The sequence below is a fragment of the Salvelinus namaycush genome, chromosome 28 (assembly GCF_016432855.1).
Source record: "Salvelinus namaycush isolate Seneca chromosome 28, SaNama_1.0, whole genome shotgun sequence".
NCBI lineage: Eukaryota > Metazoa > Chordata > Actinopteri > Salmoniformes > Salmonidae > Salvelinus > Salvelinus namaycush.
This window is the reverse complement of record NC_052334.1, coordinates 28,349,637-28,377,440: the sequence shown is the minus strand read 5'-3', so window position 1 is coordinate 28,377,440 and position 27,804 is coordinate 28,349,637. Positions and strand designations below refer to the sequence as shown.

The 27,804-nt window shown below is 44.0% G+C and overlaps 1 protein-coding gene across 1 annotated transcript in view; it reads right to left on the bottom strand.

Annotated features, from left to right (window-relative positions):
- Positions 1-2,415: 2,415 nt before the first annotated feature.
- Positions 2,416-27,804, bottom strand: part of LOC120023310 (centrosomal protein of 170 kDa protein B-like) — a 44,516-nt gene continuing 19,127 nt past the window's right edge. Inside the window, exons 7-19 of the mRNA XM_038967332.1 lie at positions 12,520-12,633; positions 10,941-11,426; positions 9,877-10,844; positions 9,499-9,648; positions 8,858-8,975; positions 7,062-8,756; positions 5,537-5,765; positions 4,736-4,871; positions 4,006-4,143; positions 3,748-3,836; positions 3,325-3,418; positions 3,169-3,220; positions 2,416-3,008 (exon numbers count right to left, since the gene is read on the bottom strand). Of these exons, the coding sequence (XP_038823260.1) occupies positions 2,782-3,008; positions 3,169-3,220; positions 3,325-3,418; positions 3,748-3,836; positions 4,006-4,143; positions 4,736-4,871; positions 5,537-5,765; positions 7,062-8,756; positions 8,858-8,975; positions 9,499-9,648; positions 9,877-10,844; positions 10,941-11,426; positions 12,520-12,633 (4,496 nt within the window). The 3' untranslated portion in view covers positions 2,416-2,781. The remainder of the gene's footprint in view (positions 3,009-3,168; positions 3,221-3,324; positions 3,419-3,747; positions 3,837-4,005; positions 4,144-4,735; positions 4,872-5,536; positions 5,766-7,061; positions 8,757-8,857; positions 8,976-9,498; positions 9,649-9,876; positions 10,845-10,940; positions 11,427-12,519; positions 12,634-27,804) is intronic.

The following is a 27,804-nucleotide window of genomic DNA, read 5'->3' as shown; positions in this document are numbered from 1 at the left end:
ATTAGATTATAATAAAACAATGAACAGCATGTGCATCTTGCTTTTGACACTGAACTTAATAGGCCTAATAAACTGGCATCAACAACACAGGAGACCAGGTAGTGTGGTGTGCTTAATGAAGGAGTGTACAGTGTCACTAGTTTATATAGTTTGAAAGGACACACACAAAAACTTTTACTAGACGTTTCAACGGTAAACTTCAACGGTAAAATTGAAGCCACGGATCACAGTTTAAACCGAGAAAGGGGAATCAAGAAGGGAACAGAAAGTAGACAGCACTGCGATATCGCTGACCACAGTATTGACAGGTGTGCAATCAACTGACAGGTTGACAATCAAACCTATCGGCAATACTAACAAACACTTTCCAAATGGCGCTAGCTGGTAGAAGTCCTGAATGAGTCCTGTGTTTTATTCGGTGTTAAAGCTTAAAATCTCTGGGCTGAGCTATGCAACTACTCACTCCAGACAGTTGGCTGTTGTCAGGTGATTAAACCTAGATGTTCTACCGCACCACTAAGCCCCACTGCACTGCCCACCCAACCATACAGTACATTCCACACAGATGTTCAGTTCTGAGAACAAGGAAACTTCTAATGTCAGACATGAGGCAGACCTAATTGCTACTTTTGACTCTAAAGAATTAAAAAAAGGCACAAAACACATCTGATCATGACATGTTTCTACTGGCAACGTGAAATACCTTGTGAAACAGTGACTCCTAGACCCATTCTTACATTTCATCTCTAAAATGCTTCAGTCTCTTTTAAAAGACTAGACAAATAACATTATTCTCTTAGCTCAAAGCAAGTGTCCAAGTGCCAACTTATAAACTTGTTAATACTATATAAATCATGACAATTAAATACTTGATATACATTCTTCAAGTTTGGTCCATAGAGGTAAAAAGTGGTCAATAGAAAAAGAAAACAGTGGGGAAGTCTTTGATAAACCCAGTCACTGGTTTATCAAGGGATCCTGGAGAACGCCTTTCTACTTATTCATACATTTCACCAAATCAAAGTCAAAATATTCTTGAATTTTCATCGTATTTAATTGCATTAGTAAGAGATACTTAATTAAATAAAACATACTCAAGCGGATTTGAAATATACTGTGCTCTAAGTTCATTGCAGCAACATTTTCCCAATTAATGAAAATCACCGAAACAGGTCAATAAAATGCATATAATCAAGTATGCTTTTGTGAAAGTGAGATTAACTGAGATAAGTATTCAGACCCCTTGACTTTTTCCACATTGTTACGTTACAGCCTTATTCTAAAATGTATTAAATTATATTTTTTCTCCTCATCAATCTACACACAATACCCCAAAATGACAAAGCGAAAACTGGTTTTTAGACTTTTGTGCAAATGTATAAAAAAATAAACAGAAATACCTTACGTACATAAGTATTCAGACCCTTTGCTATGAGACTCGAAATTGAGCTCAGGTGCATCCTGTTTCCATTGATCATCCTTGAGATGTTTCTACAAATTGATTGGAGTCCACCTGTGGTAAATTCAATTGATTGGACATGATTTGGAAAGGTACACACCTGTCTATATAAGGTCCCACAGTTGACAGTGCATTTCTGAGCAAAAAACCAAGCCATGAGGTCGAAGGAATTGTCCGTAGAGCTCAGAGACAGGATTGTGTCAAGGCACAGATCTGGGTATGGGTACCGAATCATTTCTGCAGCATTGAAGGTTCCCAAGAACACAGTGGCCTCCATCATTCTTAAATGGAAGAAGTTTGGAACCACTAAGCCGCCCGGCCAAACTGAGCAATCGGGGGAGAAGGGCCTTGGTCAGGGAGGTGACCAAGAACCCGATGATCACTCTGACAGAGCTCCAGAGTTCCTCTGTGGAGATGGGAGAACCTTCCAGAAGGACAACCATCTCTGCAGCACTCCACCAATCAGACCTTTATGGTAGTGGCCAGACAGAAGCCACTTCTCAGTAAAAGGCCCATGAAGCCTGCTTGGAGTTTGCGAAAAGGCACCTAAAGAATCTCAGGCCATGAGAAACAAGATTCTCTGGTCTGATGAAACCAAGAATGAACTCTTTGGCCTGAATGCAAAGCGTCACGTCTGGAGGAAGCCTGGCACCATCCCTACGGTGAATCATAGTGGTGGCAGAATCATGCTGTGGGGATGTTCTTCAGCAGCAGGGACTGGGAGACTAGTCCAGATTGAGGGAATGATGAACAATACAATTGTGCCAAGATTGTAGCGTCATACCCAAGAAAACTCTAGGCTGTAATCGCTGCTTCAACAAAGTACTGAGTAAAGGGTCTGAATACTTATGTAAATATTATATTTCAGTTCTTAATTTTTAACACATTTGTAGAAATGTCTAAAAACCTGTTTTTGCTTTGTTATTATGAGGTATTGTGTGTAGATTTATGAGGAGGAAAAACTATGTAATACATTTTAGAATAAGGCTGTAACGTAACAAAATGTGGAAAAAGTCAAGGGGCCTGAATACTTTCCGAATGCACTGTATATGGCACAATAATGGCCTTGCCTTAAAGGGGTTTTCTCTCAGCTGAACTAACCAATGCATGGCTTTAGTGTGTCTTGTACAATCCCCTTCTCACACCATGGCAGTTAAATACGCATTTCAGTTCTCTAGTAGTGTACACACAGTGCAGTAGTGTCTTCGTGCAGTGGGGCCACAGTTCTCTCTTGCAGTGCCCATTTCCCCCTCTCAAATCCACTCTCTCAACACCTGGGATTGTGGCGCAGCAGTGAAGAGGAGGCACTGTGTTCCAGAACCTCAGACCACATAGCTCTCTGCCTCTGAGGCCATAGCTGATCTCCTGACACTCTCACTGGACCTGGAGCTGGAAGAGGAGACCCCACCCTCACCCCGCTGGGAACCTAATGACCTCCAGTCTCTCGAAGGGGCCCTGGATGGCCTTACGCTGGCTGAGGAGGGGGAGATAGGAGTGGAGGTTTTGGCTGGCTCAAGGTTCCCACTGGGTTCAATGATGGTGTTGATGACTGGGAGACAGACAAATTTGGCATAAATCAACACATCTGAAATGCTGAGGGAGAAAAGCAAATGACAAACAAAAAAATAATAATAAAATAAAAAAAGCTTTTAAGTGATGCTTGTTTACATGGAGTATTTACTCAATATTTGTGATGAAGGTGCACTTGCCTTCAAGTTGTCTCTGAACTCTTCTGAGCTCTTTGAGAATAGATGTGATTTCCTGAAATACAGATAGGCATTTTACACTGCCGAGGGAAATAAACAATACAGCAAATCATCGGAAATACCTATAAACACCTGGTCCAAACTTGAGGAAATACCAACCTTGTTAGAGCCTTTCAGGACAGGGATGTCATTTTCAGCATTGATCTTTGCTTCAATCTCCTCCCAAACGTCCTGTTTGTTGTGGAATAGTACCCTGAAAGCACAAAAAAAAAAACGAACTCGAGTACAGACAGAGCAACCACGTATAAAATGAGGAATTACTAAACTGAATATCTGATGTCCCATATCTCCCTAAGGATAGACTATCTGCCCAACACAGCATATTCTACTCACTCTCAGTCCATTAACCATGCTGGCAGGCTGTGATCACTCACTTAGTCATGCAGAGCTAACAAGATAACTGCATATCAGAGAGGATTAATACAACTTCTCATCTGGTTCTGGTATGAGCTGTGGGGAGAATGGCCTGACAAAGTATTGTGAACTTTTGCACATGCTTCTTGTCTAGGTATACATTCTTACTTTATTTTCTCAGCTAGTTGCTCTGTGTTTTCTCGAATAGCCAGAGAGATCTGGGACACTGGATTCAGCATAAGGTCATCAATAACAACCTGGAGAGAGAGATGACAGACAAATACATTCAGTCAGCTCTCCACTTCACAAAGACAAGGCTGATCACCGCTGGGCTAAACAGCAACTTATCAAGAGACAATCTATTTGCTTTTTAAATGTAAATTTTCAAAATGGATTGAAGCGGTATGAACAATGTTATTGCCTAACCTCTTCCTGGTTCCATCCTCTGTGCTTAGAGTTGTGTTCCTGCTCATTCATCATGGTCTGGTCGGGGTCCCCGGCAGCAGGTGAACCAGGGGGAGCTCTCTGGTAGTTCACACCAGCCTCAGGAATAGGATGAACCAACTGCAATATAACAGGAGCCAGACATTAGTTAAGGGTGGTTATGATATGTGCCAATCATAAGGTAACATATAGAAACAGAGCGATCAAGATGAATCCATGGATACGACCCCATTAATGACAGCGGAATGTTTTGCATTGGCCCCAGATGTGAGAGCAACCAATTGAAATGTTGTTGTGAGAGTGAACTGATAAATCTGCACCTGAGAAGGCTGAGCAGCCTGAGGAGATGGCTGTGCTGTCTGATAGCATGGAGTGAATGGAAACTCTTGGTTTAAAGGTTGAGTATGTCTTCTCCAGCCATTGTAACATGAACCAGTGAAGACAGGTAAGGATATATGAAGGCCCCGTGTAGCTCAGTTGGTAGAGCATGGCGCTTGCAACGCCAGGGTTGTGGGTTCGATTCCCACGGGGGGCCAGTACAAAAAAATGTATGAATGTATGTAATTGTAAGTCGCTCTGGATAAGAGCGTCTGCTAAATGACTTAAATGTAAAAATGTAAATATACTTTAATGGGTGCTAAAGAAAATATATAAATTGAAAAGCTCTCCATCAGGCCCATAAGTGTGTGACTTGGCAGTGTGGTTAACATACCTCATCCTGGGTGGTCATGGTAGAGGCAGGTGTGCTGGCCTCCACTCCAGAAGAGCTCTGAGGATCAGTATCACCAGCCACGTCATGGATCTCCCTGGCCAGGATGGCCAGATCTTTAGCCAGGTCCTGACTCAGTCTAGAAGGGGAAAACAGACCAATATAGGGACACCTCAGGCACTCCTCCAAGAGCGAAAAAGTGTTGCAGTTTTGAAGCAAGTTTTCAGAGGTTTTACACATTTTGCCATGGGGCGGAGAGACATTTTTACAATTTTATAAGAAATGTAATGCTGTTCTTTTAATTTTGCCATGGGGCAGAGATATTGTTTTGGGCATTTTTACAGCTAATTTCCTATAATATCCCCACAAAATTGTCATGGGGTGGAGAGAATTCTTTTTCAGTTTTAAAGCCAATTTTCTGGAATTCTATACATTTTGCCATGACTAATGCCATGTTAATTATATCTAAGTGAGAGTGACTAACAAAATCCATGGGGGCTCCCTGGATGTCAGGGTCCCTGAGCACATGCCCTGCGTGCCCGATCAGTATTTGGCCATGATTACTACATGTTTAGATAGCTTGCTAGACTGACTTACCAATCAAATAATTGCTAGCCATCATTGAGTGACTGCTAATGGCTGACATAAAAAGAGAAAAAATGCTGATGCACAACCAAATTTTGAACTCAATGTTGAGACACCGATTGAGATCCTAAAAATAAATACAAAAAAAGGGTCTGGTGCCCTAAGCGACCACTTATGCCTGGAGCCAGCCCTGGTTGTCCCCCTGCTATCTCAACTCACTTTGCTATCTCAGCACTGTGGGAGGACCAGTTCTGGTAGGCGTCTCCCTCGTGACTCTCCTGGTCCGAGTCTCTTGAGCGGGGTTTGGGGCGCGGGGGGATGAGGTGCTGGGAGCGGGAGGCTGAGGGGGTCTGGGAGCGTTTGTGTTTAGGGGTGATCTGGTTACCAGAGTCATACTCCTCCTCCGAGGTGGAGGTGTAGTCAGAGCCTTTCTGCCGTTGTCTGGAGCCTTGGAGCCATGAATTGGTTTGAACGGTGTTTGTGAGGTTAGGAGGATGAGGAGAAGGAAGGCAGGAAAAGACAAAGACACCATGAAAAGGACACCGCAAAAAAAGTACAAACCCCACATATCCCATAACACCCAAATATACCCCAGAGACCCATACAGAAGGGTTTTGTAGAAGTGCTCATTCAGATGGTAAATGTACTGATGCAAGATCACAACCTAAGTCTTTCTGTATATGTTATTCATTAGGATTTTATTTTATTCAAAAACATTCACAACCTGAAATGAGCACTCAACCCAACAATAGTAATGGCTACTGTAAAAAATAGTAATGCTGTTGAAGACCATAGAAGAAGTCACACAAAGTAAAGAGAAATGTAATTGTTATCGCTCAAAGGATAGTGTACGTACAGTATTCGACATCTGACCCACAATACTCTCACAACAATTTTCTAGACAGTCGTGTTATGATTGAACGTTATATAATGATTATGAGAACATTGAGCAGATGGTATCCACTTTCACCACAGGTATTCTAGGGGAAATTCCACGGTAACAGAGTGATGCTGAGACTGATTTCACCTTAAAAGCTATGTCACACAAAAAACTATAATTGCAGTCAGACAGACCATACAACTCCACAGTAACAGAATGGCGGTTTGTGCTGTCATTCTGTTACCAAACTTTGCATCTGCACTGTTCTTCAACTAAATGTGTTTTTGTAAAATTTTCTGTGGAAATTGTTAAGTCTGTGCATTGAGCTGTATAGTTTGTTGAACTTTGCGATCATTGGTTTTTGTTTTGCATACATTTTAAAGTGAAAAACCAGCATCTCAGCATAAATCTGTTACCGTGAAATTGCCCCTATAGAAAATATTGCAGGGTTTATATTTAAATTACAAATAGCAATACAGCATAAGTGTTGTTAGTGAAGGTCCTTATTAAAAGCCAAAGGTCAGGGACCTTTAAACCATGGCTCATGAAACCAATCTCCAGAAGAATACAACCTAGGCTTGCCCCCTTGTAACTTGTTAGTTGAACTAATTGTCTCAAACTCACTTAAACCAATTCATCCAGATCATTAATAGGACTGGTCTCCTTTACGCAAACCTACATTGTGATGCTTCCAATCCAGAAGTTGACATGTTTATGTTTCATTACATTTCTGTAACATTTCAAGATTGTCTGGGACATATTTAAACACTTAAGACACATTTTTCTACCTGTAATGACCACTTTGTCAAAAGACTGTAATGTTATATCATATTTTGCAAAGAGTAGACTGTGTGTGTAACTCACTGGCTGTGCTGCTGGTGTATTTGGCACTGCTGGAGCGGCCGCGGGTGATGGGCTTGCAGGGAGCTCCAGAGGCCCTGCCTAGCACAGGCTTAGAGCTGGGTCCGGCTACAGAGGCCTTACGCCCAGAGCCGCTGTTGGACTCTGTGCTGCGGTTGGAGAAGCCGGTCCTGGGTGCGGAGGACTCTGTATCACTGGGAGTGTGGAAGGAGCTGGTCCTCTTCCGGGGCAGAGCCAGCATGTCCAGCCTGGAGAGCTGCTTCTTACTGTCCTGGGAGGCCTTGGTGGGCCCACTGGCCTCCTGGGAGATCCTGTCCGTCTCTGTGCCCTCGTTGTCGGACGCCTCGCCCAGGCGAGCCCGACGAAGCATGGAGGCTCTAGTAGGCCTTGGGGCATACATGCTGTTGGAGCGGCTCAGGGCCTGGGACACTTTGGAGGACTTAGAAGACTCCTCCTTCTGCAGGGGGGCGGTGTACTTCTTGCGTGTAGTGGGCCGGTAGCCTTCCTGGTCTGAGGAAATGGTATCAGGCCAGTAGGGTAAGCTGGAGCTCTGGGGGTCATCGCTAAGGTCCATGGAGCCATGTTTGCCCACACTGCGTCTCATCCCCAGTCTCCTGCCTGGTTCAGGCTTACTATCTCTGCTATCTTCTCCCTGAGACCGCTGCTTTTCTGACAGGCGATTATGGGCTGACGGCAGGCGACTGGGCTCCTGGGTGAAGGAGCTGGCAGAGGACCTCTCCCTCTGAAGGCCACAGGTGATAGAGGGCTTCTTAGATCTGGTCTTGGGGGCAGTCTGGTTGCTGCGCTGGCTGGCAGTGCTAGCTGAGTCCATGTCAGACTCCCCAGACAGAGTGTCATCTATGGGACAAGGAACTACATCAGTCTGGGCCTGGAGCTTGGCCTCCAGGGCAGCCAGAGCGTCCTCAGTCTCCTTGAGGTAGGAGTGGGTGTCCTGGCTGCAGATACCCTGGAACACCTCAGCAGGGTCTGGGTCATTCAGAGCAGGCTGGCTGGAGATGTGGGGGAGTCTGGTGACCTGTGCAGCATCACTTGGCTGGTCCTTAGTGAAGCTCTCCTGCCTGACCAGACACACTGAGATCTCCTTGGGCTGAGGGCTGACTCTACCCTGGTAGTCCAGCTTGGGAGCTGACGGGTTGGGCTTCACAGTCTTCTGTGAGTCCTGTCCACCCCGTTGTTTGGTCAGGGTGGCTGTGGAGAGCTGTGGTGTATTAGGAGGAGGTGGTAGTTTTCTCTCAGTCCTGGGCGTATTGGGTCTGGATCCCCGCTTCTCAGAGTCGATGTAGAATGATGTAGACTTGGGTGGGAGTCTGGGCCTCTCCTCTTCTCTGCTCTGAGATGAACTCTTGTCTGTCATATCTGGTGTGGGCGTCGTCCTCTGTTCTACGATGGAGCCGTCGTCTGACTTACTGACATCACTCAGGCTGTCTGGGTCTAGGTCGTCCTGTACAGACAGGTTGTGGAGTCCCTCCTGTGGACAGAGGGCTCTGGAGCTCTTCTCTCTGACATCATAGGTAGAGTAAGTGTCCTGATGGACTAGAATGCTGGGAGTTGGAGTCTCATTCTTCTCCACCAACGGTGCCTGAGGCAGAATCCGCCGTGTTCTGGAACTCTGGCCTTCTGATTCCACATTTTTGACGTTGCGACTGAGCATCGCCTGATAGCCGGTCCTCCCACCAACTGAATGGAAACAGAAGGATGCATTTTTTATGAAGTTGATAATCAGGACTATAACTCATTATCATTTCAAATTCTGTGCAAATTCCCATCAGGTGTCTTACCTCCTCCTGACAGCTCAATCTGTGAGGGGATGTCGAAGAGGCCTGAGGCGGGGCCAGAGTCTGTGTAGCTGTCTGCCAGGCTGGCCCAGCGAGACACCCACTTAGAGCCACCAGACACCTGCATGAAGGATCACTTTAGTTATTCATGTCACAACAGCAGTCAGTAAACACAATAACGCTTACAATACAAGGAAAAATAACACATAATCCCGTTCAAGAAAGTATAATTTACGATTTAAAAATCTATTAGGGAATAGACACATTTACGGCTTGGGATGTTAGTGTCATTTTCAGATATAAAAAAATATCCTATGACAGCAAAAACATGCCAGCCGCCACAAAGCCATTCCTATTCCTCAGATTGAAACCAAGGACACCACAAGAGAAAACCAGTTGGTCACATCCAAAACCAGCAGGAAGTAAAGAACTACACCACCAACACCCCCAGAAACCAAAAGAGACTACACAAAATCTGCGAGGGAGATAAGGAGAAACCATGGAGAATCAAGAGACCAAAACATGCAGATTTGTGCTTCCCAGCTTATTGACCCAGTAGATGAATTAATTGACTGATTGATTGTTTATTTGATTGTGTTAGCTCTGGGAATCTGTCACCAAACGGAGGCCGGCTGGGGGTTTACCTGCAGCTGATTCTGTCCCTGCCCTGGAGCTGGCCTTAGATCCACAGAGCTACTCTCCCTACGCTCCTCCCTGTCCTGAGCCTTAACAGGCTTATATGCTGCTGCTGCAGTGTGGCTGGGCTGCTCTGGCCCCTCAACAACCCCAAACACCTGTCAGAAACAAAGCATGATGTGTGAATGCTGTCGCTCCAGGGCTGGAGGCTGCCAAGTCCTCTACGCTCCTGTGTGACAACCATGGTGGCTTTTGTTAGATAGCATGGCTGTCGGATACTTGACAAGGCAGGTTCTCAGGCTGAAGCTCATGGCATGACAAGGTGTGATATTAAAACAAACTTGGAAAGATAAGACTATTACAGAGAGTAAGGCAAAGAGACTTGCCTGGTCTATCTTGCTGCGTGCCTCTACCACCTCTTCATCCTGGACCTCTGTCTCGATGGTGTAGGTGCCTGCTTCACTCAAGGCATCATCCTCCTCATTCCCCAAGCGTCTGGGGCTTCCAACCTCCAGGCTCTGTGTGGCCTCCAGGGTACATGTGGCCTCCAGGCTCCGTGCGGCCTCCAGGGTACGTGCGGCCTCCAGGGTACGTGCGGCCTCCAGGGTATGGTTGACCAGGGATATTAGAGGGGCTTTCAGGGGCACAGGCTGGTTGACGGTGGAGGTCTGAGTCAGATATGGGACAGGGGGCTGAGGGGGGCTTGGTGGGGTATGGTGGGAGTTGGGCACTGGTGCCATTTCTGTTGGTGGTGGGCTGATGGTAGGAGACACAGGTGAAGTCTTCCTCTCCCAGGTTGTGTTCATGCTCGGTCTAGTCTCCTGTCTGGACTCCCTCAGGAACTCAGCAGTGAAGTCCTGGGCCAGTTTGGACCTGCGGCCCACACTTCTAAAGGGCCTGGGCTGTATGGAGGAAGATTGGGAAGAGAAGCTAGTATTGATCCGATCCTCCATCTTCTCCCGCCTCAGGGAGCCGGCCCTCTGGGGGCCTCCAGAGCCCGGGCCCTTCAGGGGTATGGTATACTGCTGGGTGGGGGTGCTGGGGCCCAACTTCTTCTCCAGCTTGTTCCTAAGGGCCGGGCTGTCGGGCTGGACTGTGTTGTTGGTGAAGGTCTGTGAACGCTTCTTGCGTGGATTGTCATCAAAGAACTCGATGACGAAGGCCTGCTGGGGGTCTTCTTTGCCATGGCTCTGAGGAGGGGAGTGAGTCTCTGGAGGGGAGCTGGACAGAAGCTCCTCTGAGTCAGGGGGTGTGAAGGGTCTAGGGGGTCTAGGGGGCTTTGACTGGATAACCTGCTTCCCGTTCACAACAGAATCCTCAGAGTTGCCCCGAGTCCCATCCTCATGGTGATGGCCTGACAATAAATACAGAAACATGTTAGCTTGAAAGCTCTGACAGTAACAGTGGATAGTAACAGTGGATTCAGTGTATAAATCATTGAGTCACTCACCTGTGGAAGCATTGTTGTAGATGGGCAGGTCACTGTTGGTGCTGAAAATGTCCTCTGTCCGAGACCACCTCTGCATCATGCGCACGTCGCTTTGGTCCAGCCAATCAGCCACCTTGCTCTCTGCTGACATCACCTCAGTGGGTGCGGTGACCGCCTCCTTACTCAGGAGCTTGCGTTGCTGGCGGAAGGAGAACTTGGTCACATGGTCTTTGATCTTGATTTTGCCCGGCATGCATTCATCAAACTCGATGGTGAAGGAGGCGTGGCTCTGCACCACAGGGGGTGTGGGGGTGGGGGCTGGGGGGAGAACAGGGACAGCAGGGGGGTCAGTGTCCTTAGTGGGAACCTCCTGGAGCTCCCGCTGCTGGAACTCCTTGGTGGGGATCTCAAAGTAGCTGGGCTCCCTGTGGTGCGAGTAGATGGACCTGGCCTGGCTGTCTGACAGGGAGCCGTTGGCCTCCTGTTTGTAGCTCTCTTTAGTATTCTCTGTAGGGGCAGACACAGGGGACAATATAGATCAATACTATATAGACCAATACTGTAAACTAGTGATTTTGGGGGGGTGGGGAAATCGATAAAGTTACATATCGCAATATTATTTTGGATGATATTATATCGATATTTGATATATTTGATATCATTAGCGTTAGCTAGCGCTTGTGGGCGCCAAAACTCACTTTTATTTCCCTGACTGATCAAAACTATTTTTTATCATGCTCTCTCGTCTCTCTGCAGCAGACATCTAGTGAGCAATATTTTTGGAACATCAAATCGCAATATCGAATCACAATACACAGAATTGTGAGAATCATGAGAAACGCAGTACATATCATAACGGCACCTAAGTATCATGATAATAACGTATTGTGAGGTCCCTGGCAATTCCCAGCCCTACTGTAAACTGCAGGCACAAAGGACATGCAGTATGAGGTGGTTAAGGGAAGGAAACACAGTCACTACTCTAATGAAATACTTAAAGGAAAACAAATCACAGAAAAACTCAGTCTGCCAAGTATTCCCTATAAATCTGCAGCCACAAATAATAAGGTGGCTTGACTAAGTAAACAAACAAAAACATCAGCCAATTAATGGGTGCCAGGCCAGCTGGCCGTGAAGAAATGCCACTGTGGGAGCATGGAGTCCAAAGGAGAGTGGTAATCTGTTCCAGCCAGGCTGGGCAGCATGACGCTAACAGTCACCCTCCCTCCTCTCTCCTCCACCCTGTCCCCTGGTCTTACAGGGGTAATCCATCACGAGGCACTGCCCGCTGGCCTGGGATGGCCCTGGACCAACCTGGCTCAGTGTGACACTGGCAGCTCCTGGTCACCAGTAGGCACTACAGAGCTAAACACCATCTATCTCTCAATGGATGTATTGAAAACTTTTGGTGTGATGCATAACAAAGTAATATGCTTGCCACTCTAATCAAATACAATGGCTGTGACCTTTATGAGTTAGCACAGCTAATAACAATATTGAAGTGCCAGGCCTCTTTCAGAGTGACATGCTCACTCTCACATATCAGGAGAAACAAATGAACTGATAGTATACTAATAGTAGAGAAGTGTTTGTTCCAGACCTGCCGGGTCCTCGTCTGGCCGCTGTCCTTCACCGTGTTCAGCATCATCCTCCCCCCACCACGACGGCTGCCCATACAGAGGAGTAGGTCTGGACACTGGAGCCTCGCTGGCCACTAACAGACACACACACAAGCAGATACATGGACAGAGAGAGAACAGAGTGAGTATAGCAGCAACTTCCTTAATTTAGCTGGACTATAATAAATACAAAAACTGAATGATGTAATAGACACATGGCAGAATGATTGCAAACCCTATAATGTCTGGGTTTGAAGTGAAGCTGTACATTGAAACATTACAAATAAGCGTAGCACAAACAGTCGCAGTGGATAATATTAAGCATTTTGTCCTACTAAAATGTTTCATCAATTTAATAACTTTGATAAGAATCAGCCATTGACAAAGCAGGTAGAGGGGCCTGGAGTTATAAATGAGGTCACGTGATACACAATCCTCCTCGGAGGAGAATGAGACTGGACATGGTAATCCTAATCTTCACTAAAGGGAGGAGATGCAGAATTATAACAAATATGAAGCTTTTCAAACAACACTGGTTAACGATGACTCATCTCTTCAGAGCAGAACATTGAGACAAACTGATAACCTTCCATCTACAGTATATGGTCATACAGTACTTGCTGCTGTCCTGCTTGAATGCATTATCATGGTTGATCCATGTAGTGGTGGTCCCTAGATTCTAAAAGGCCACTTCTATAGACGCCAAAATACAGGTTGGTTCCATGCGCGTTTCCATATATGAGATGAGGGGTTGCTGACGCAGTTCAATTATATTTATTGCTTATAAATATTAATTGATTGTCACACAGATTCCAGGTTGGTAAGTGGTTTATAATTCAGTAACAAATAAACCAAAATATATTCTTTACATTTTCTTTCTTTTATATAAAATTGCACTAACAAACCATATGAATCTGTTTTTATCCATCCCCTACATCTGACCAATAAGGGCACTAGGGCAGATTTCCTGTCACCCTCATTAATGTGATGACATCTAACAGCTGGCTGGCAAGCCCAGGACGCTAGCCTATATGGCATAAATCAGATTATCCACATGCCTGGTGTCTGTGAAAACTAAACAGACACATTAGGGCTCTCTCACACTGGCCTAAATAAACCATAGCACTACAACTCCAAAGTGCTGTTGCCCAGGACACACAATAAGACATCAACAGAGAGAGGGAAGGAAACAGAAGGGCATGTCACTAATTCCATGTGGCTTACCCAATGCTTCATTTCTAGCTACACAGGATGGATGACACAGCCTAAAATGGTTTGTGGACTCTCTCTAGTGCTGCACTGAGTCATTTTAAGCTTTTCTATGTTGGTGTGTATCGGGAATGATGAAACCACTAATGAAAGACATGAAAATAAACTTTAAATCCAGAGCTCTTCTCAGGCAGTGGAAACCATAAGGATACATTTCCACATTATGTTCTACATTGAACAAAAATAAAAACCAACATCCAACAATTTCAAAGATTTTACTGAGTTACAGTTCATAAAAGGAAATCAGTCAATTTAAATAATCTATAGATTTCACATGACTGGGAATACAGACTTCCATTGGTTGGTCACAGACACCTTAAAAAAAAAGTGGGGTGTGGATCAGAAAACCAGTCAGTATCTGGTGTTACCACCATTTGCCTCATGCAGCGCAACATCTTCGCAAACATGCTCAATGGGTGACATGTCTGGTGAGCGTGCAGGCCATGGAAAACTGGGAAATTTTTAGCTTCCAGGAATTGTGTACAGATCCTTGTGACATGGAGCTGTGCATTATCATGCTGAAACATGAAGTGATGGCGGTGGATAAATGGCACGGCAATGGCCCTCAGGATCTCATCACGGTATCTCTGTGCATTCAAATTGCCATCAATAAAATGCACTTGTTTGTTGTCCGTAGCTTATGCTTGCCTATACCATAACCCCATGGGGCACTCTGTTCACAACGTTGACATCAGCAAACCGCTTAACCCCACACAAATGCCATACGCTGTCTGCCATCTGCCCGATAAAGTTGAAACCGGGATTAATCTGTGAAGAGCACACTTCTCCAGTGTGCCAGTGGCCATCGAAGGTGAGCATTTGCACACTGAATTCGATTACAACGCCGATCTGGAGTCAAGACCCTGGTGAGGACAACGGGCACGCAGATGAGCTTCCCTGAGACGGTTTCTGAGAGTTTGTTCAGAAATTCTTTAGTTGTGCAAACCCACAGTTTCATCAGTTGTCCGGGTGGCTGGTCTCAGATGAGCCCAAACGTGAAGAAGCCAGACGAGGAGGTCCTGGGCTGGTGTGATTACACGTGGTCTGCGGTTGAGGCTGGTTGGACGTACTGCCAAATTCTCTAAAACAACATTGAAGGCCGCTTAAGGTAGATAATGACCATTAAATTCTCTGGCAACTGCTCTGGTGGATATTCCTGCAGTCAGCATGCCAATTGCACACTCCCTCAAAACATGAGACCTCTGTGGCATTGTGTTGTATGACAAAACTTCACATTTTAGAGCTGCCTTTCACTGTCCTCTGCACAAGGTGCACCTGTGTAATGATCATGCCGTTTAAAATCAGATTTTTTGATTATTTTAGCGAAGGAGAATGTCTCACTAACAGGGATGTAAACAAAACTGTGCACAAAATGCTTTTTGTGCGTATGGAACATTTCTGGGATGTTTTATTTCAGCTCATGAAACACTGGGCCAAAACTTGACATGTTGCGTTTATATTTTTGTTCAGTATATATTAAAAAGTACATGGCCTGTCAGGGTAGACTACAGTAGGCCAGACAAGATCACCTCAGAGAGCCAGCAGGCTTTAGAGACAGCAGGAGGAGAAGACTACCTCCACAGTCCACACCCTGTAAGGCTTCAGGAAAAACAGACATCTCTGAGCCTCACAGTGTGGAGTAACTGGACTGTCAACAGGGTGTGGCCTGTAGGTACCGGGACACTGGTCACCTCACCAGTCCAGCTGCTTCATCAGGAGGAAATAAAGAGTCAGTCAGCAGCTACATTACCCCATCACATACAGGCAGAGTGGGATGAAGGCTGAATGTAAACATTTAAACTAAGTATAAATGGCTGGAAGTCTGGCGTGTCATAACCTTCTGACTGTCAGTAGTTAAAGCCACTAGTGATGGTCCATCCTTGCATTCCACTGCTGGATAATGGGTCTGTATGAGCTGGATTACAGAGTGGGATCAGCTGGGTTAAAGGGTTTACTCTACTGTCATACAACATGGTTGATCAACTTACAGTCATGGGAGCTATGACATCCAGTTTTAAAGATTGTGGAGCGAGACAGCAGTACTGCTTATGAAGAGTTACAGTATATGATCATTCCAAGTATGCTTGGCTGGCTTACACAACCAACTGACATACCCAAATTCCAAATCCAATATTCAAGTCATCAAGGCTATGTACAGGTATGATGAGAATTCAAGAGAAAACATCAAGCGATCGTGCAAAAAAATGTGCCCCAATCGTTTGGAATAAAGAGCTCTTTTGTCAAGTAGAGTTCATGTCTGCATCTTGTAAATGGAAACTATCTGAGAGTAGTGTGGAAATTGCTCAGCCAACAGCAGTCGTGTGTGTTCTGAAACTCATTCAAAATGCAGTGCCTGAAACTTCGATTCCCCTGTGTTATTTAGATGTTTAGCAATTTGCCAGATGTACTGACTGTGTGTGTGAACAATGAACATCTCTACAAGATTTGAAAATGAAGATAAAAAATAAGATATCACTCATTGGAATCAGACAGTACATCCCTCAGTGATTTAGGAACATAACTGCCCTGAAAATCATATTAAAGTTGAGCCCGACCAATATGTTTTCTCGGGTCCGATTCTTGGGAGACAAAAATTACTGATACCGACATATCTGACTAGTGTTTTACAGCGGGGAAATAAAAACAAAGTAATTTTCCCACACTGAATTCTCATGAATTTCCATCCAAAAGAGCATTTGTCCTATAACTATGCTTCAAATGCTGATTTCATACATTGTGGCAATAATGACATCATGAGAATGGTTGCAAGTGTTCAGATAAGCAAGTGTTCAAATAAGCATGAAATACCCTTTTTTCATCCTATTTATTGAATATTGGTTGAATTATCGTCCGATACTAGGGCTGTAACGGTGAAAGTATTACCACCACATCGGCGGTCAGGAGTCATGACCACAGACAAATTCCACGTGACCGTTTAGTCACGGTAACTAGGCTTCTCCAAGCTCTGATGCTGCCGATGGTCATTCTTAGCCTACCAAACTTGCTAACTGCCTGGTACTCAGCACTCTATTGGCCCTCTAATCACTCTGACATCAATGCAAATTCTTTTCTAAATTCAAATCAAAACACTTCATGAGAGCCAATGAGCTCATGTTGCGCAACATTTCTATAGGCTCTGCAATTGCGTGAGAAAACAAAGTTTTGATAGGTCCTCCACTTTTATAAATAAATGCTATCATCTTTCTATAGGCTTGGCCTACTATATTTATTTCTGAATTTTCTTAATATTAAGCACATTGCTTTGCAACAGGAGTATAGGCTACCTGGCTGGCATGAAAATGAACCACGGGAAACGCGTTCTCCATTCGCTATTTAAGTGCATAGATGACATGCATTTATTTTCCCCATGCCCCTGAGTGCATGATAATGGTCCATTCTAAATCAAAACTTATTTCACACATATTATTTAGTGTAGGTAAAGACCACATGAAATTAAGAATAGTCTGATGGGTGATAATATTAGCCTATTACTTGTGAATGATGTATCATCACTTGTGAATGATGCCCAGTGCGTGCAGCAAGGAAAGAAAAAGCGCATGCCTTTTTATTTGTGCGCAACTTTTCAGTCGCACACCTCATGTAGCCTAGCCCATAGGCCTATATGTTTTGACTAAAGTGGCCAAATAACTTAAAATTAAGCGTATTAATCTGCTTTACAACCGGTGAAGAGCCTAACTGGCATACATAGGCGGTGCATGAGTTTCACGTTTGGGGAAGATCATTTACACCATAAAAGTGCACCTTTATAATAAAGTATTACATGAATAATCACATTTGCGGTTACTTATGAGAACAGCGTTTTCCCGCTAATTGACTGCATCTTGGAACATTCATGCCTATAGCCTACTGCCTTATGCGCATTGCTGCGCCAATAATGGGAAGAAAAAGCTTAAAATGTTGATAAACTATTATGCTAACCTTCTGATCTGTTGCATCAGCCTCATTGCTTTAAAAAAAATGTTGATGCGAGTGGTTGTATAATCAGGGGTCTATCGCATCCCACAACTGTCCCAGAGTATGTTTGGAAAATGTATTTCTTCTTCCAATAGAATAGGTCAACTTTTGTACTACGGGCGATAGCATATTGACATAGGCCAGTGCTTTTGCTGTTCGTTAGGCCTACTCATCTTGTTGGCTGACGAAAAGTAGGCTAAACGTGGACAGTTCTTGCATCTTCAATATGCGCCTCGAAATACGCAGTTGCGTCCCCGATGTGTGCGTCTTCACTTGTAGCCTACTTCTTAGCTGAGATGCTTTGAGAAGGACCCGATCACGTGACGGGCATTGGCTTATAAGAATTGAGATATCTGAGAGAGCCATGTGAGTGAGAGGTGCTTCGGAGCATGGCAGCCGGGAGAAGGGAATTATAATTATTTTATTAAGCCCACAACAGCCACTTTGGTCACAAAAGGTATTGATTTTTTAGGGGGCATTATGGACACACAAGGGGGATGCTGCCAGGAAATTCAAGGCCTGGTGGGAATATTATCAAGGGCTTGCTAAATAGGGAATGAGAGACTGATGAATTGTGTGCAGCCTGCACAAGAAACAAAGCTGAAGTCATGCCTTTCATGCAACATTTTTCAAAGCATCATCATTAGAGTCGCATCTTGCAGCCTTAGAATGTATTAAAAATCAAAACATATAGCCCAACGTATGTATCAACTAAAGTTTCATAAATAACTTTAAATTAAGCATATACAGTGCATTCGGAAAGTATTCAGACCTCTTCCCCTTTTCCTCATTTTATTACGTTACAGCCTTGTTCTAAAATAGGTAAAATAACAAATGTTCCACAGAAATCTACACACAAACACTTTTACAAATGCACAATAGAGAGCATCATGGATCACCGACTGGTAAGGCAACTGCACCCCCCCCGCAACCGCAGGGCTCATCAGAGTGGTGCGGTCTGCCCAACGCTTCACCCAGGGCACACTGCCTGCCCTCCAGAACACCAACAGTACCCGATGGCACAGGAAGGCCAAAAAGATCATCAAGGACATCAACCACCTGATCCAAAGCCTGTTCACCCCGCTATCATCCAGAAGGCGAGGTCAGTACATTTGCATCAAAGTTGGGACAAGGCTGAAAAGCTTCTCTCAAGGCCATCAGACTGTTAAATAGACATCACTAGCCGGCTACCACCTGGTTACTCAACCCTGCAACTTAAAAGCTGCTGTCCTATATACAGTTGGATATAAAGTGGGAAGTTTACATACACCTTAGCCAAATACATTTAAACTCAGTTTTTCACAATTCCTGACATTAAATCCTAGTAAAAATTCCCTCTCTTAGGTCAGTTAGGATCACCACTTTATTTTAAGAATGTGAAATGTCAGAATAAATTGATCTGGGAGAACAGGGAAAGACCATAGTAACACTGGAAAACGACTAGAAATCATGGTGAATAACAATCTAACACAGGATGCAATCGAAATAGCAATAGCCTTCAATTCCTACTTTATTGACTCTGTCAGGGTACTGACACAGAACCCCTCCACTGGTTTCTTGGGCTCAGTGCTAGTGAATGATGCTCAACCTGTCTTTATCATAAGACTACCGCAGGGCAGTTGCCTTGGGCCACTTCTTTATTTAATATATACCAACAACCTTCCCTATGCCTTAGCTGAAACTCAAGCTACTATATTTGCAGATGATACTACAATTTATGCAGCAAGACAATCGGTTCAACAGGTACAGCAAGCTTTACAAGGAGATTTGGAGAATCAGGGAGTGGGTTTGCTAAAACAAACTTGTTTTAAACACCAAGAAAACCAAAGTTATGTTGGTCTGTTCCACTAGGAAAAGGCTAAAACAGCATGGGATACAATTAAGTATGGGAGGAGTACAAATTGAAGAAGTGGCAGAAACTAGACAACTGCTTATCATGGTCGTCTCAAATAACTAATCTATGTAAAAAAAAAAAAAAAAAACAGCATGCATAATCAGAAGGATAGCTAAATATTTACCAGGAAAAATTATTCAGCAAATAACACAAGCATTAATTGAGAGATAGGTGAACTACTGTTCTGTGGTCTGGGGAAATGCATCATCAAGTGAAGTTAGGAGGCTGCAAAATGCACAGAACAAACCAGCAAGGATTGTTTTAAGGTGAAGATATGGTTCTTCTGTTGCAGTCATGCGCAGTGTTCTTGGTTGGTCATCAATCGACAACATAATTGAAAAAAACATGCTTATTTTATTTCATAATATACATAATTTAAAACGGCCAAGTTCTATTCACAACGGTTTTCAGTTGGTAAGAGACACACATTCCGTAAATACTAGGAATAGATTGTCCACCATCTACGTGTTATCCAGACAGAAAGGCAAAATAACATATTTCTCTTTTCTATTTAGAGCAATAAAGAAATTGAATAAATTAACTGAGCAAACCAGAAACCTTTCAATATATAAATTTAAACATTATTTTAAAACTATTTAAATATAATATATAGAAATGTTGTGGGACTATAGTAGAAGAATCAATATTTTTTAGATTGAGTATTTATTGGGTCATTATGTTAGTATATTATGTATGTTTGTAATAGTGTGTTATATGTGAAAATGTGTTCGTATTATAAATTGTATTTTAATGTTTAAGGACTCTTGGAAGATTAGTCCAAATAGGGACTAAAAGAGATCCAAATAAAATAAAATAAAATCATAAAGGGAGGTTTCTGAGTCAAAGGTGAACAAGGTGATTAGCTCACTAAAGAACTCTAAAGCCAAAGATGTTTGGGCTGGACTCTACCTTTCTTAAAAACTACAAAGAGTCACTCATTGGCCCCATTACTAAGGTCACCAACACATCTATTGGTCTGGGGGTGTTTCCAAGGGTATGGAAGTCGGCCATAATAACGTCCATCTTTAAATCAGGCGACCCTGCTGACGTGAGTAACTACAGGCCCATTAGTATACTACCTGTGGTGTCGAAGGTTGTTGAAGTGTGTAGCAGAACAACTGATTGCCCACCTCAACAACAGCCCCTTCACATTACACTCCATGCAGTTTGGCTTCAGAGCGAAACACTCCACAGAAACGGCCTACTGCTTTCTTCTGGAAAATGTGAAGTCCAAGATGGACAAAGGGGGCGTTGTTGTGGCTGTGTTTCTGGACCTAAGAAAGGCTTTTGATACTGTTAACCATGAGATTCTCATCACAAAATTGTCCAAGTTCAACTTTTCCCCCGATGCCTTGAGATGGATGAAATCATACCTTGAAGGCAGAACTCAGTGTGTCAGAGTGAGCAATGAGCTGTCGCCCACTCTTAGCTATGATGTGGGCGTGCCCCAAGGGTCAATACTGGGGCCCCTCCTGTTCAGCCTGTACATTAATGATCTGCCTTCTGTCTGTACTGGGTCTGAAGTTGAAATGTATGTAGATGATACAGTGATATATGTGTATGCAAAGAGCAAACAACAAGCTGCACAAGAACTCACTACTGTAATGGTCCAGGTTACAAAGTGGCTCAGTGACTCGTGTTTGCATCTCAATGTGAAAAAAACAGTTTGCATGTTCTTCTTTTAAAAAGCATGTGAAAAAGGTCATTCAAATAACCAAGTTCAACCTAGCTAATTTCCGATTTATATGAAACTGTTTGACTACAGAGGTAGCAAAACTGTACTTCCCCACTTAACATACTGCTTGACTAGTTGGGCCCAAGCTTGCTGTACAACATGAAAACCTATTCAGTGTCTACAAACAGGCTCTCAAAGTGCTTGATAGGAAGCCCAATAGCCATCATCACTGTTACATCCTCAGAAAGCATGAGCTCCTGAGTTGGGAAAATCTTGTGCAATACACCGACGCATGTCTTGTATTCCAGATCCTAAATGGCCTGGCTCCCCCTCCACTCAGTATTTTTGTTAAAAAGAAAACCCAAACATATGGCAGCAGATCCACAAGGTCTGCCATGAGAGGTGACTGTATAGTTCCCTTAAGGAAAAGCACCGTTAGTAAATCCGCTTTCTCTGTGAGAGATTTCCCATGTCTGGAATACACTGCCATCAGACACACATAACTGCACCACATATCACACTTTCACAAAATGCATGAAGACATGGCTAAAGGTCAATCAGATTTGTGAACATAATCCCTAGCTGTGTATTGCGGCTTTCCATGTTGTCTGTTGTCTGTAGCTTGTGAGGTGGAAACACTTTGTTGCTTTTATGGATTTTGTCTTGTTGCTTTTTGTTCTATGTCTTGCTTGTCCTATGTTGCTCTGCATGTGCTCACTGCTCAATGATTGTCTATATTGTAATTGTTTTTAATAACCTGCCCAGGGAATGCGGTTGAAAATTAGCCAGCTGGCTAAAACTGGCACTTTTACTGAAACATTTATTGGTGTGCACTGTCCCTGTAAAAATAAAATAAACTCAAACTCAATAAAAGTAGAGAGAATTATTTATTTCATCACATTCCCAGTGGGTCAGAAGTTTACACACACTCAATTAGTATTGCCTTAAAATTGTTTAAACTTATGTCAAAAGTTTTGGGTAGCCTTCCACAAGCTTCCCACAATAAATTGGATGAATTTTGGCCCATTCCTCCTGACAGAGCTGGTGTAACTGAATCAGGTTTGTAGGCCTCCTTGCTCACACACGCTTTTTCAGTTATGCCCACACATTTTCTATGGGATTGAGGTCAGGGCTTTGTGATGGCCACTCCAATACAGTGACTTTGTTGCCATTTTGCCACAACTTTGGAAGTATGCTTGGGGTCATTGTCCATTTGGAAGACCCATTTGCGACCAAGCTTTAACTTCCTGATTGATGTCTAGAGATGTTGCTTAAATATATCCATATAATTTTCCTCCCTCATGATGCCATCTATTTTGTGAAGTGCACCAGTCCCTCCTGCAGCAAAGCACCCCCACAACATGATGCTGCCACCCCCATGCTTCACCGTTGGGATGATGTTCTTCGGATTGCAAGACTCCCCCTTTTTCCTCCAAACATAACAATGGTCATTATGGCCAAACAGTTATATTTTTGTTTCATCAGACCAGAGGACACTTCTCCAAAAAGTACGATCTTTGTCCCCATGTGCAGTTGCAAACCGTAGTCTGGCTTTTTTTAATGGCGGTTTTGGAGCAGTGGCTTCTTCCTTGCTGAGCGGCCTTTCAGGTTAGGTCGATATAGGACTCGTTTTACTGTGGCTATACATACTTTTGTACCTGTTTCCTCCAACATCTTCACAAGGTCCTTTGCTGTTGTTCTGGGATTGATTTGCACATTTTGCACCAAAGTCCGAACGCGTCTCCTTCCTGAGCGGTATGACAGCTGCGTAGTCCCATGGTGTTTATACTTGCGTACTATTGTTTGTACAGATGATCGTGGTACCTTCAGGCGTTTGGAAATTGCTCCCAAGGATGAACCAGACTTGTGGAGGTCGACAATTTTTGGCTGATTTCTCTTGTGGAGGTCTTGGCTGATTTCTTTTGATTTTCCCATGATGTCAAGCAAAGAGGCACTGAGTTTGAAGGTAGGCCTTGAAATACATCCACAGGTACACCTCCAATTGACTCAAATTCTGTCAATTAGCCTATCAGAAGCTTCTAAAGCCATGACATCATTTTCTGGAATTTTCCAAGCTGTTTAAAGGCACCGTCAACTTAGTGTATGTAAACTTCTGACCCACTGGAATTGTGATACAGTGAATTATAAGTGAAATAATCTGTCTGTAAGCAATTGTTGTAAAAATTACTTTGTCATGCACAAAGTAGATGTCCTAACCGACTTGCCAAAATTATAGTTTGTTAACAAGAAATTTGTGGAGTGGTTGAAAAACAATCTTTAATGACTCCAACCTAAGTGTATGTCAACTTCTGATTTCAACTGTACATAGAATCACTGGCCACTTTAATAAATGGAACAAATCAAATCAAATATTTGTCACATGTGCCGAATACAACAGTGAAATGCTTAAATAAGTGTTAAGTAAAAAAATCGATGCGCAAAAACTAAAAGTAACAAATAATTAAAGAGCAGCAGTAAAATAACAGTAACGAGGCTATATACGGGGGGTACCGGTACAGAGTCAATGTGCGGGGGCACCGGTTAGTCGAGGTAATATCTACATGTATGTACACTTGTCACTTTAATGTTTACATACTGCTTTACTCATATGTATATACTGTATTATATTCTACTGTATTTTAGTCAATGCCACTCCGACATTGGTCTTCCTAATATTTATATATTTCTTAATTCCATTATTTGACTTTTTGTGTGTATTGTTAGATACTATTGCACTGTTGGAGCTAGGAACACAAGCATTTTACTACACCCGCAATAACATCTGCTAAATATGTGTATGTGACCAATACGATTTGATGACAAAGCAAACACAGGTTTAGACATTTTTGCAAATGTATTAAAAATAAAGTAACAGAAATATCTTACGTAAATAAGTATTCAGACCCTTTGCTATGAGACTCGAAATGCATCCTCAGGTGCATCCGGCTTCCATTGGTCATCCTTAGAATGTTTCTACAACTTGATTGAAGTCCACCTGTGGTAAATGCAATTGACTGGACATGATTTGGAAAGGCACACACCTGTCTATATTGAGGTACCACAGTTGACAGTGCACAGGCACCCTCATAGATATCATCCTGACCAACCTGCCCTCTAAATATACATCTGCTGTCTTCAACCAGGATCTCAGCGATCACTGCCTCATTGCCTGCGTCCGTAATGGGTCCGCGGTCAAACGACCACCCCTCATCACTGTCAACTGCTCCCTAAAACACTTCAGCAAGCAGGCCTTTCTAATCGACCTGGCCCGGGTATCCTGGAAGGATATTGACCTCATTCCATGAGGTCACTGCGCCATCCTCCCGGGTGGCGCAGTGGTCTAGGGCACTGCATCGCAGTGCTAGCTGCGCCACCAGAGTCTCTGGGTTCGCGCCCAGGCTGGGCTGGGTTCGCGCCCAGGCTCTGTCGCAGCCGGCCGCAACCGGGAGGTCCGTGGGGCGACGCACAATTGGCATAGCGTCGTCCGGGTTAGGGAGGTTTTGGCCGGTAGGGATATCCTTGTCTCAGTATGTAAAAAAAATGTAATATGTAATATGTAAAAAAAAAAAAACATTAAAAATGTAATAAAAATGTATGCAAGTCGCTCTGGATAAGAGCGTCTGCTAAATGACTAAAATGTAAAATGTAAATGTAAATTCCGTCAGTAGAGGATGCCTGGTTATTCTTTTAAAGTGCTTTCCTCACCATCTTAAATAAGAATGCCCCTTTCAAAAAAAATTGAACTAAGAACAGATATAGCCCTTAGTTCACTCCAGACCTGACTGCCCTTGACCAGCACAAAAACATCCTGTGGTATACTGCATTAGCATCGAATAGCCCTCGCGAAATACAACTATTCAGGGAAGTTAGGAACCAATAAACACAGGCAGTAAGAAAAGTAAAGGCTAGGTTTTTCAAACAGAAATTTGCATCCTGTAGCATAAACTCCAAAAAGTTCTGGGACACTAAAGCTTCCGGTGCAGACAGAGATGTCCCCCTCGCTTCGCGTTCCTAGGAAACTATGCAGTATTTTGTTTTTTTATGTATTATTTCTTACTTTGTTACCCCAGGAAATCTGAAGTTTTATTACATGCAGCCGTTAGGAACTATTGAATTTAAGAGCAACGTCAACTCACCAACATTACGACCAGGAGTATGACTTTCCCGAAGTGGATCCTCTGTTCTGCCCACCACCCAGGACAATGGATCGGATCCCAGCCGGCAACCCAAAACACCGGCGCCACAGAAGGGGCAGACGGAGCGGTCTTCTGGTCAGGCTCCGTAGACGGGCACATCGCGCACCGCTCCTGAGTATACTACTCGCCAATATCCAGTCTCTTGACAACAAGGTAGATGAAATCCGAGCAAGGTTTGCCTTCCAGAGAGACCTCAGAGATTGTAACGTTCTTTGTTTCATGGAAACATGGCTCACTCAGGATACGTTATCAGAGTCGGTACAGCCACTTGGTTTCTTCACGCATCACGCCGACAGAAACAAACATCTCTCTGGTAAGAAGGGCGGGGGTGTATGCCTTATGATTAACGAGACGTGGTGTGATCATAACAACATACAGGAACTCAAGTCCTTTTGGGTGCACCTCAGCCACGGTCCTAAACGATATCATAACCGCCATCGATAAAAGACAATATTGTGCAGCCGTATTCATCGACCTGGCCAAGGCTTTCGACTCTGTCAATCACCGCATTCTTATCGGTAGACAACAGCCTTGATTTCCTCAAATGACTGCCTTGCCTGGTTCACCAACTACTTCTCAGACAGAGTTCAGTGTGTCAAATCGGAGGGCCTGTTGTCCGGACCTCTGGCAGTCTCTATGGGGGTACCACAGGGTTCAATTCTTGGACCGGCTCTCTTCTCTGTATACATCAATGATGTCGCTCCTGCTGCTGGTGATTCTCTGATCCACCTCTACGCAGACGACACCATTCTGTACACTTCTGGGCCTTCTTTGGAAACTGTTAAAAAACCTCCGGGCAAGCTTAAATGCCATACAACTCTCCGTCCGTGGCCTCCAAATGCTCTTAAATGCAAGTAAAACTAAATGCATGCTCTTCAACCGATCACTGCCCGCACCTGCCCGCCCATCCAGCATCACTTCTCTGAACGGCTCCGACTTAGAATATGGGGATAACTACAAATACCTAGGTGTCTGGTTAGACTGTAAACTCTCCTTCCAGACTCACATTAAGCATCTCCAACCCAAAATTAAATCGGCTTCCTATTTTGCAACAAAGCATCCTTCACTCATGCTGCCAAACATACCCTCGTAAAACTGACTATCCTACCGATCCTTGACTTCGGCGATGTCATTTACAAAATAGCCTCCAACACTCTACTCAGACTGCATCCAATTTGCTATCACAGTGCCAGCCGTTTTGTCACCAAAGCCCCATATACTACCCACCACTGCGACCTGTATGCTGGCCCTCGCTTCATATTCGTCGCCAAACCCACTGGCTCCAGGTCAAACCCACTGGCACTGGTCACCATAGCAGCACCCACCCGTAGCATGCGCTCCAATAGGTATAGTTCACTGGTCACCCACAAAGCCAGCTCCTCCTTTGGCCGCCTTTCCTTCCAGTTCTCTGCTGCCAATGACTGGAACTAATTGCAAAAATCACTGAAGCTGGAGACTCAAATCTCCCTCACTAACATTAAGCATCAGCTGTCAGAGCAGCTTACAGATCATTGCACCTGTACATAGCCCATCTGTAAATAGCCCACCCAACTACCTCATCCCCATATTGCTATTTATTTTTTGCGCGTTTGCACCCCGGTATCTCTACTTGCACATTCATCTTCTGGTCATCTATCACTCCAGTGTTTAATTGATAAATTGTAATTATTTTGCCACTATGGCCTATTCATTGCCGTACCTCCATAATCTTACTTCATTTGCACACACTGTGTATAGACTTTTCTATTGTGTTATTGACTGTACGTTTGTTTATTCCATGTGTAACTCTGTGTTTGTGTCGCACTGCTTTGCTTTATCTTGGCCAGGTCGCAGTTGTAAATGAGAACTTGATCTCAACTGGCCTACCTGGTTAAATAAAAGGTGGGGGAAAAAAATGTCAGAGCAAAAACCAATCTATGAGGTCGAAGGAATTGTCCGTAGAGCTCCGAGACAGGATTGTGTTCACGCGCAGATCTGGGGAAGGGTACCAAAACATTTCTGCTGTAATGAAGGTCTATAAGAACACCAGTGGGCTCTATCATTCTTAAATTGAAGAAGTTTAGAACCACCAAGACTCTTCCTAGAGCTGGCCGCCCGGCCAAACTGAGCAATTGGGGAAGAAGGGCCTTGGTCAGGGAGGTGACCAAGAACCCGATGGTCACTCTGACAGAGCTCCAGAGTTCCTCTGTGGAGATGTGAGAACCTTCCAGAAGGACAACCATCTCTGCAGCACTACCAATCAGGCCTTTATGGTAGA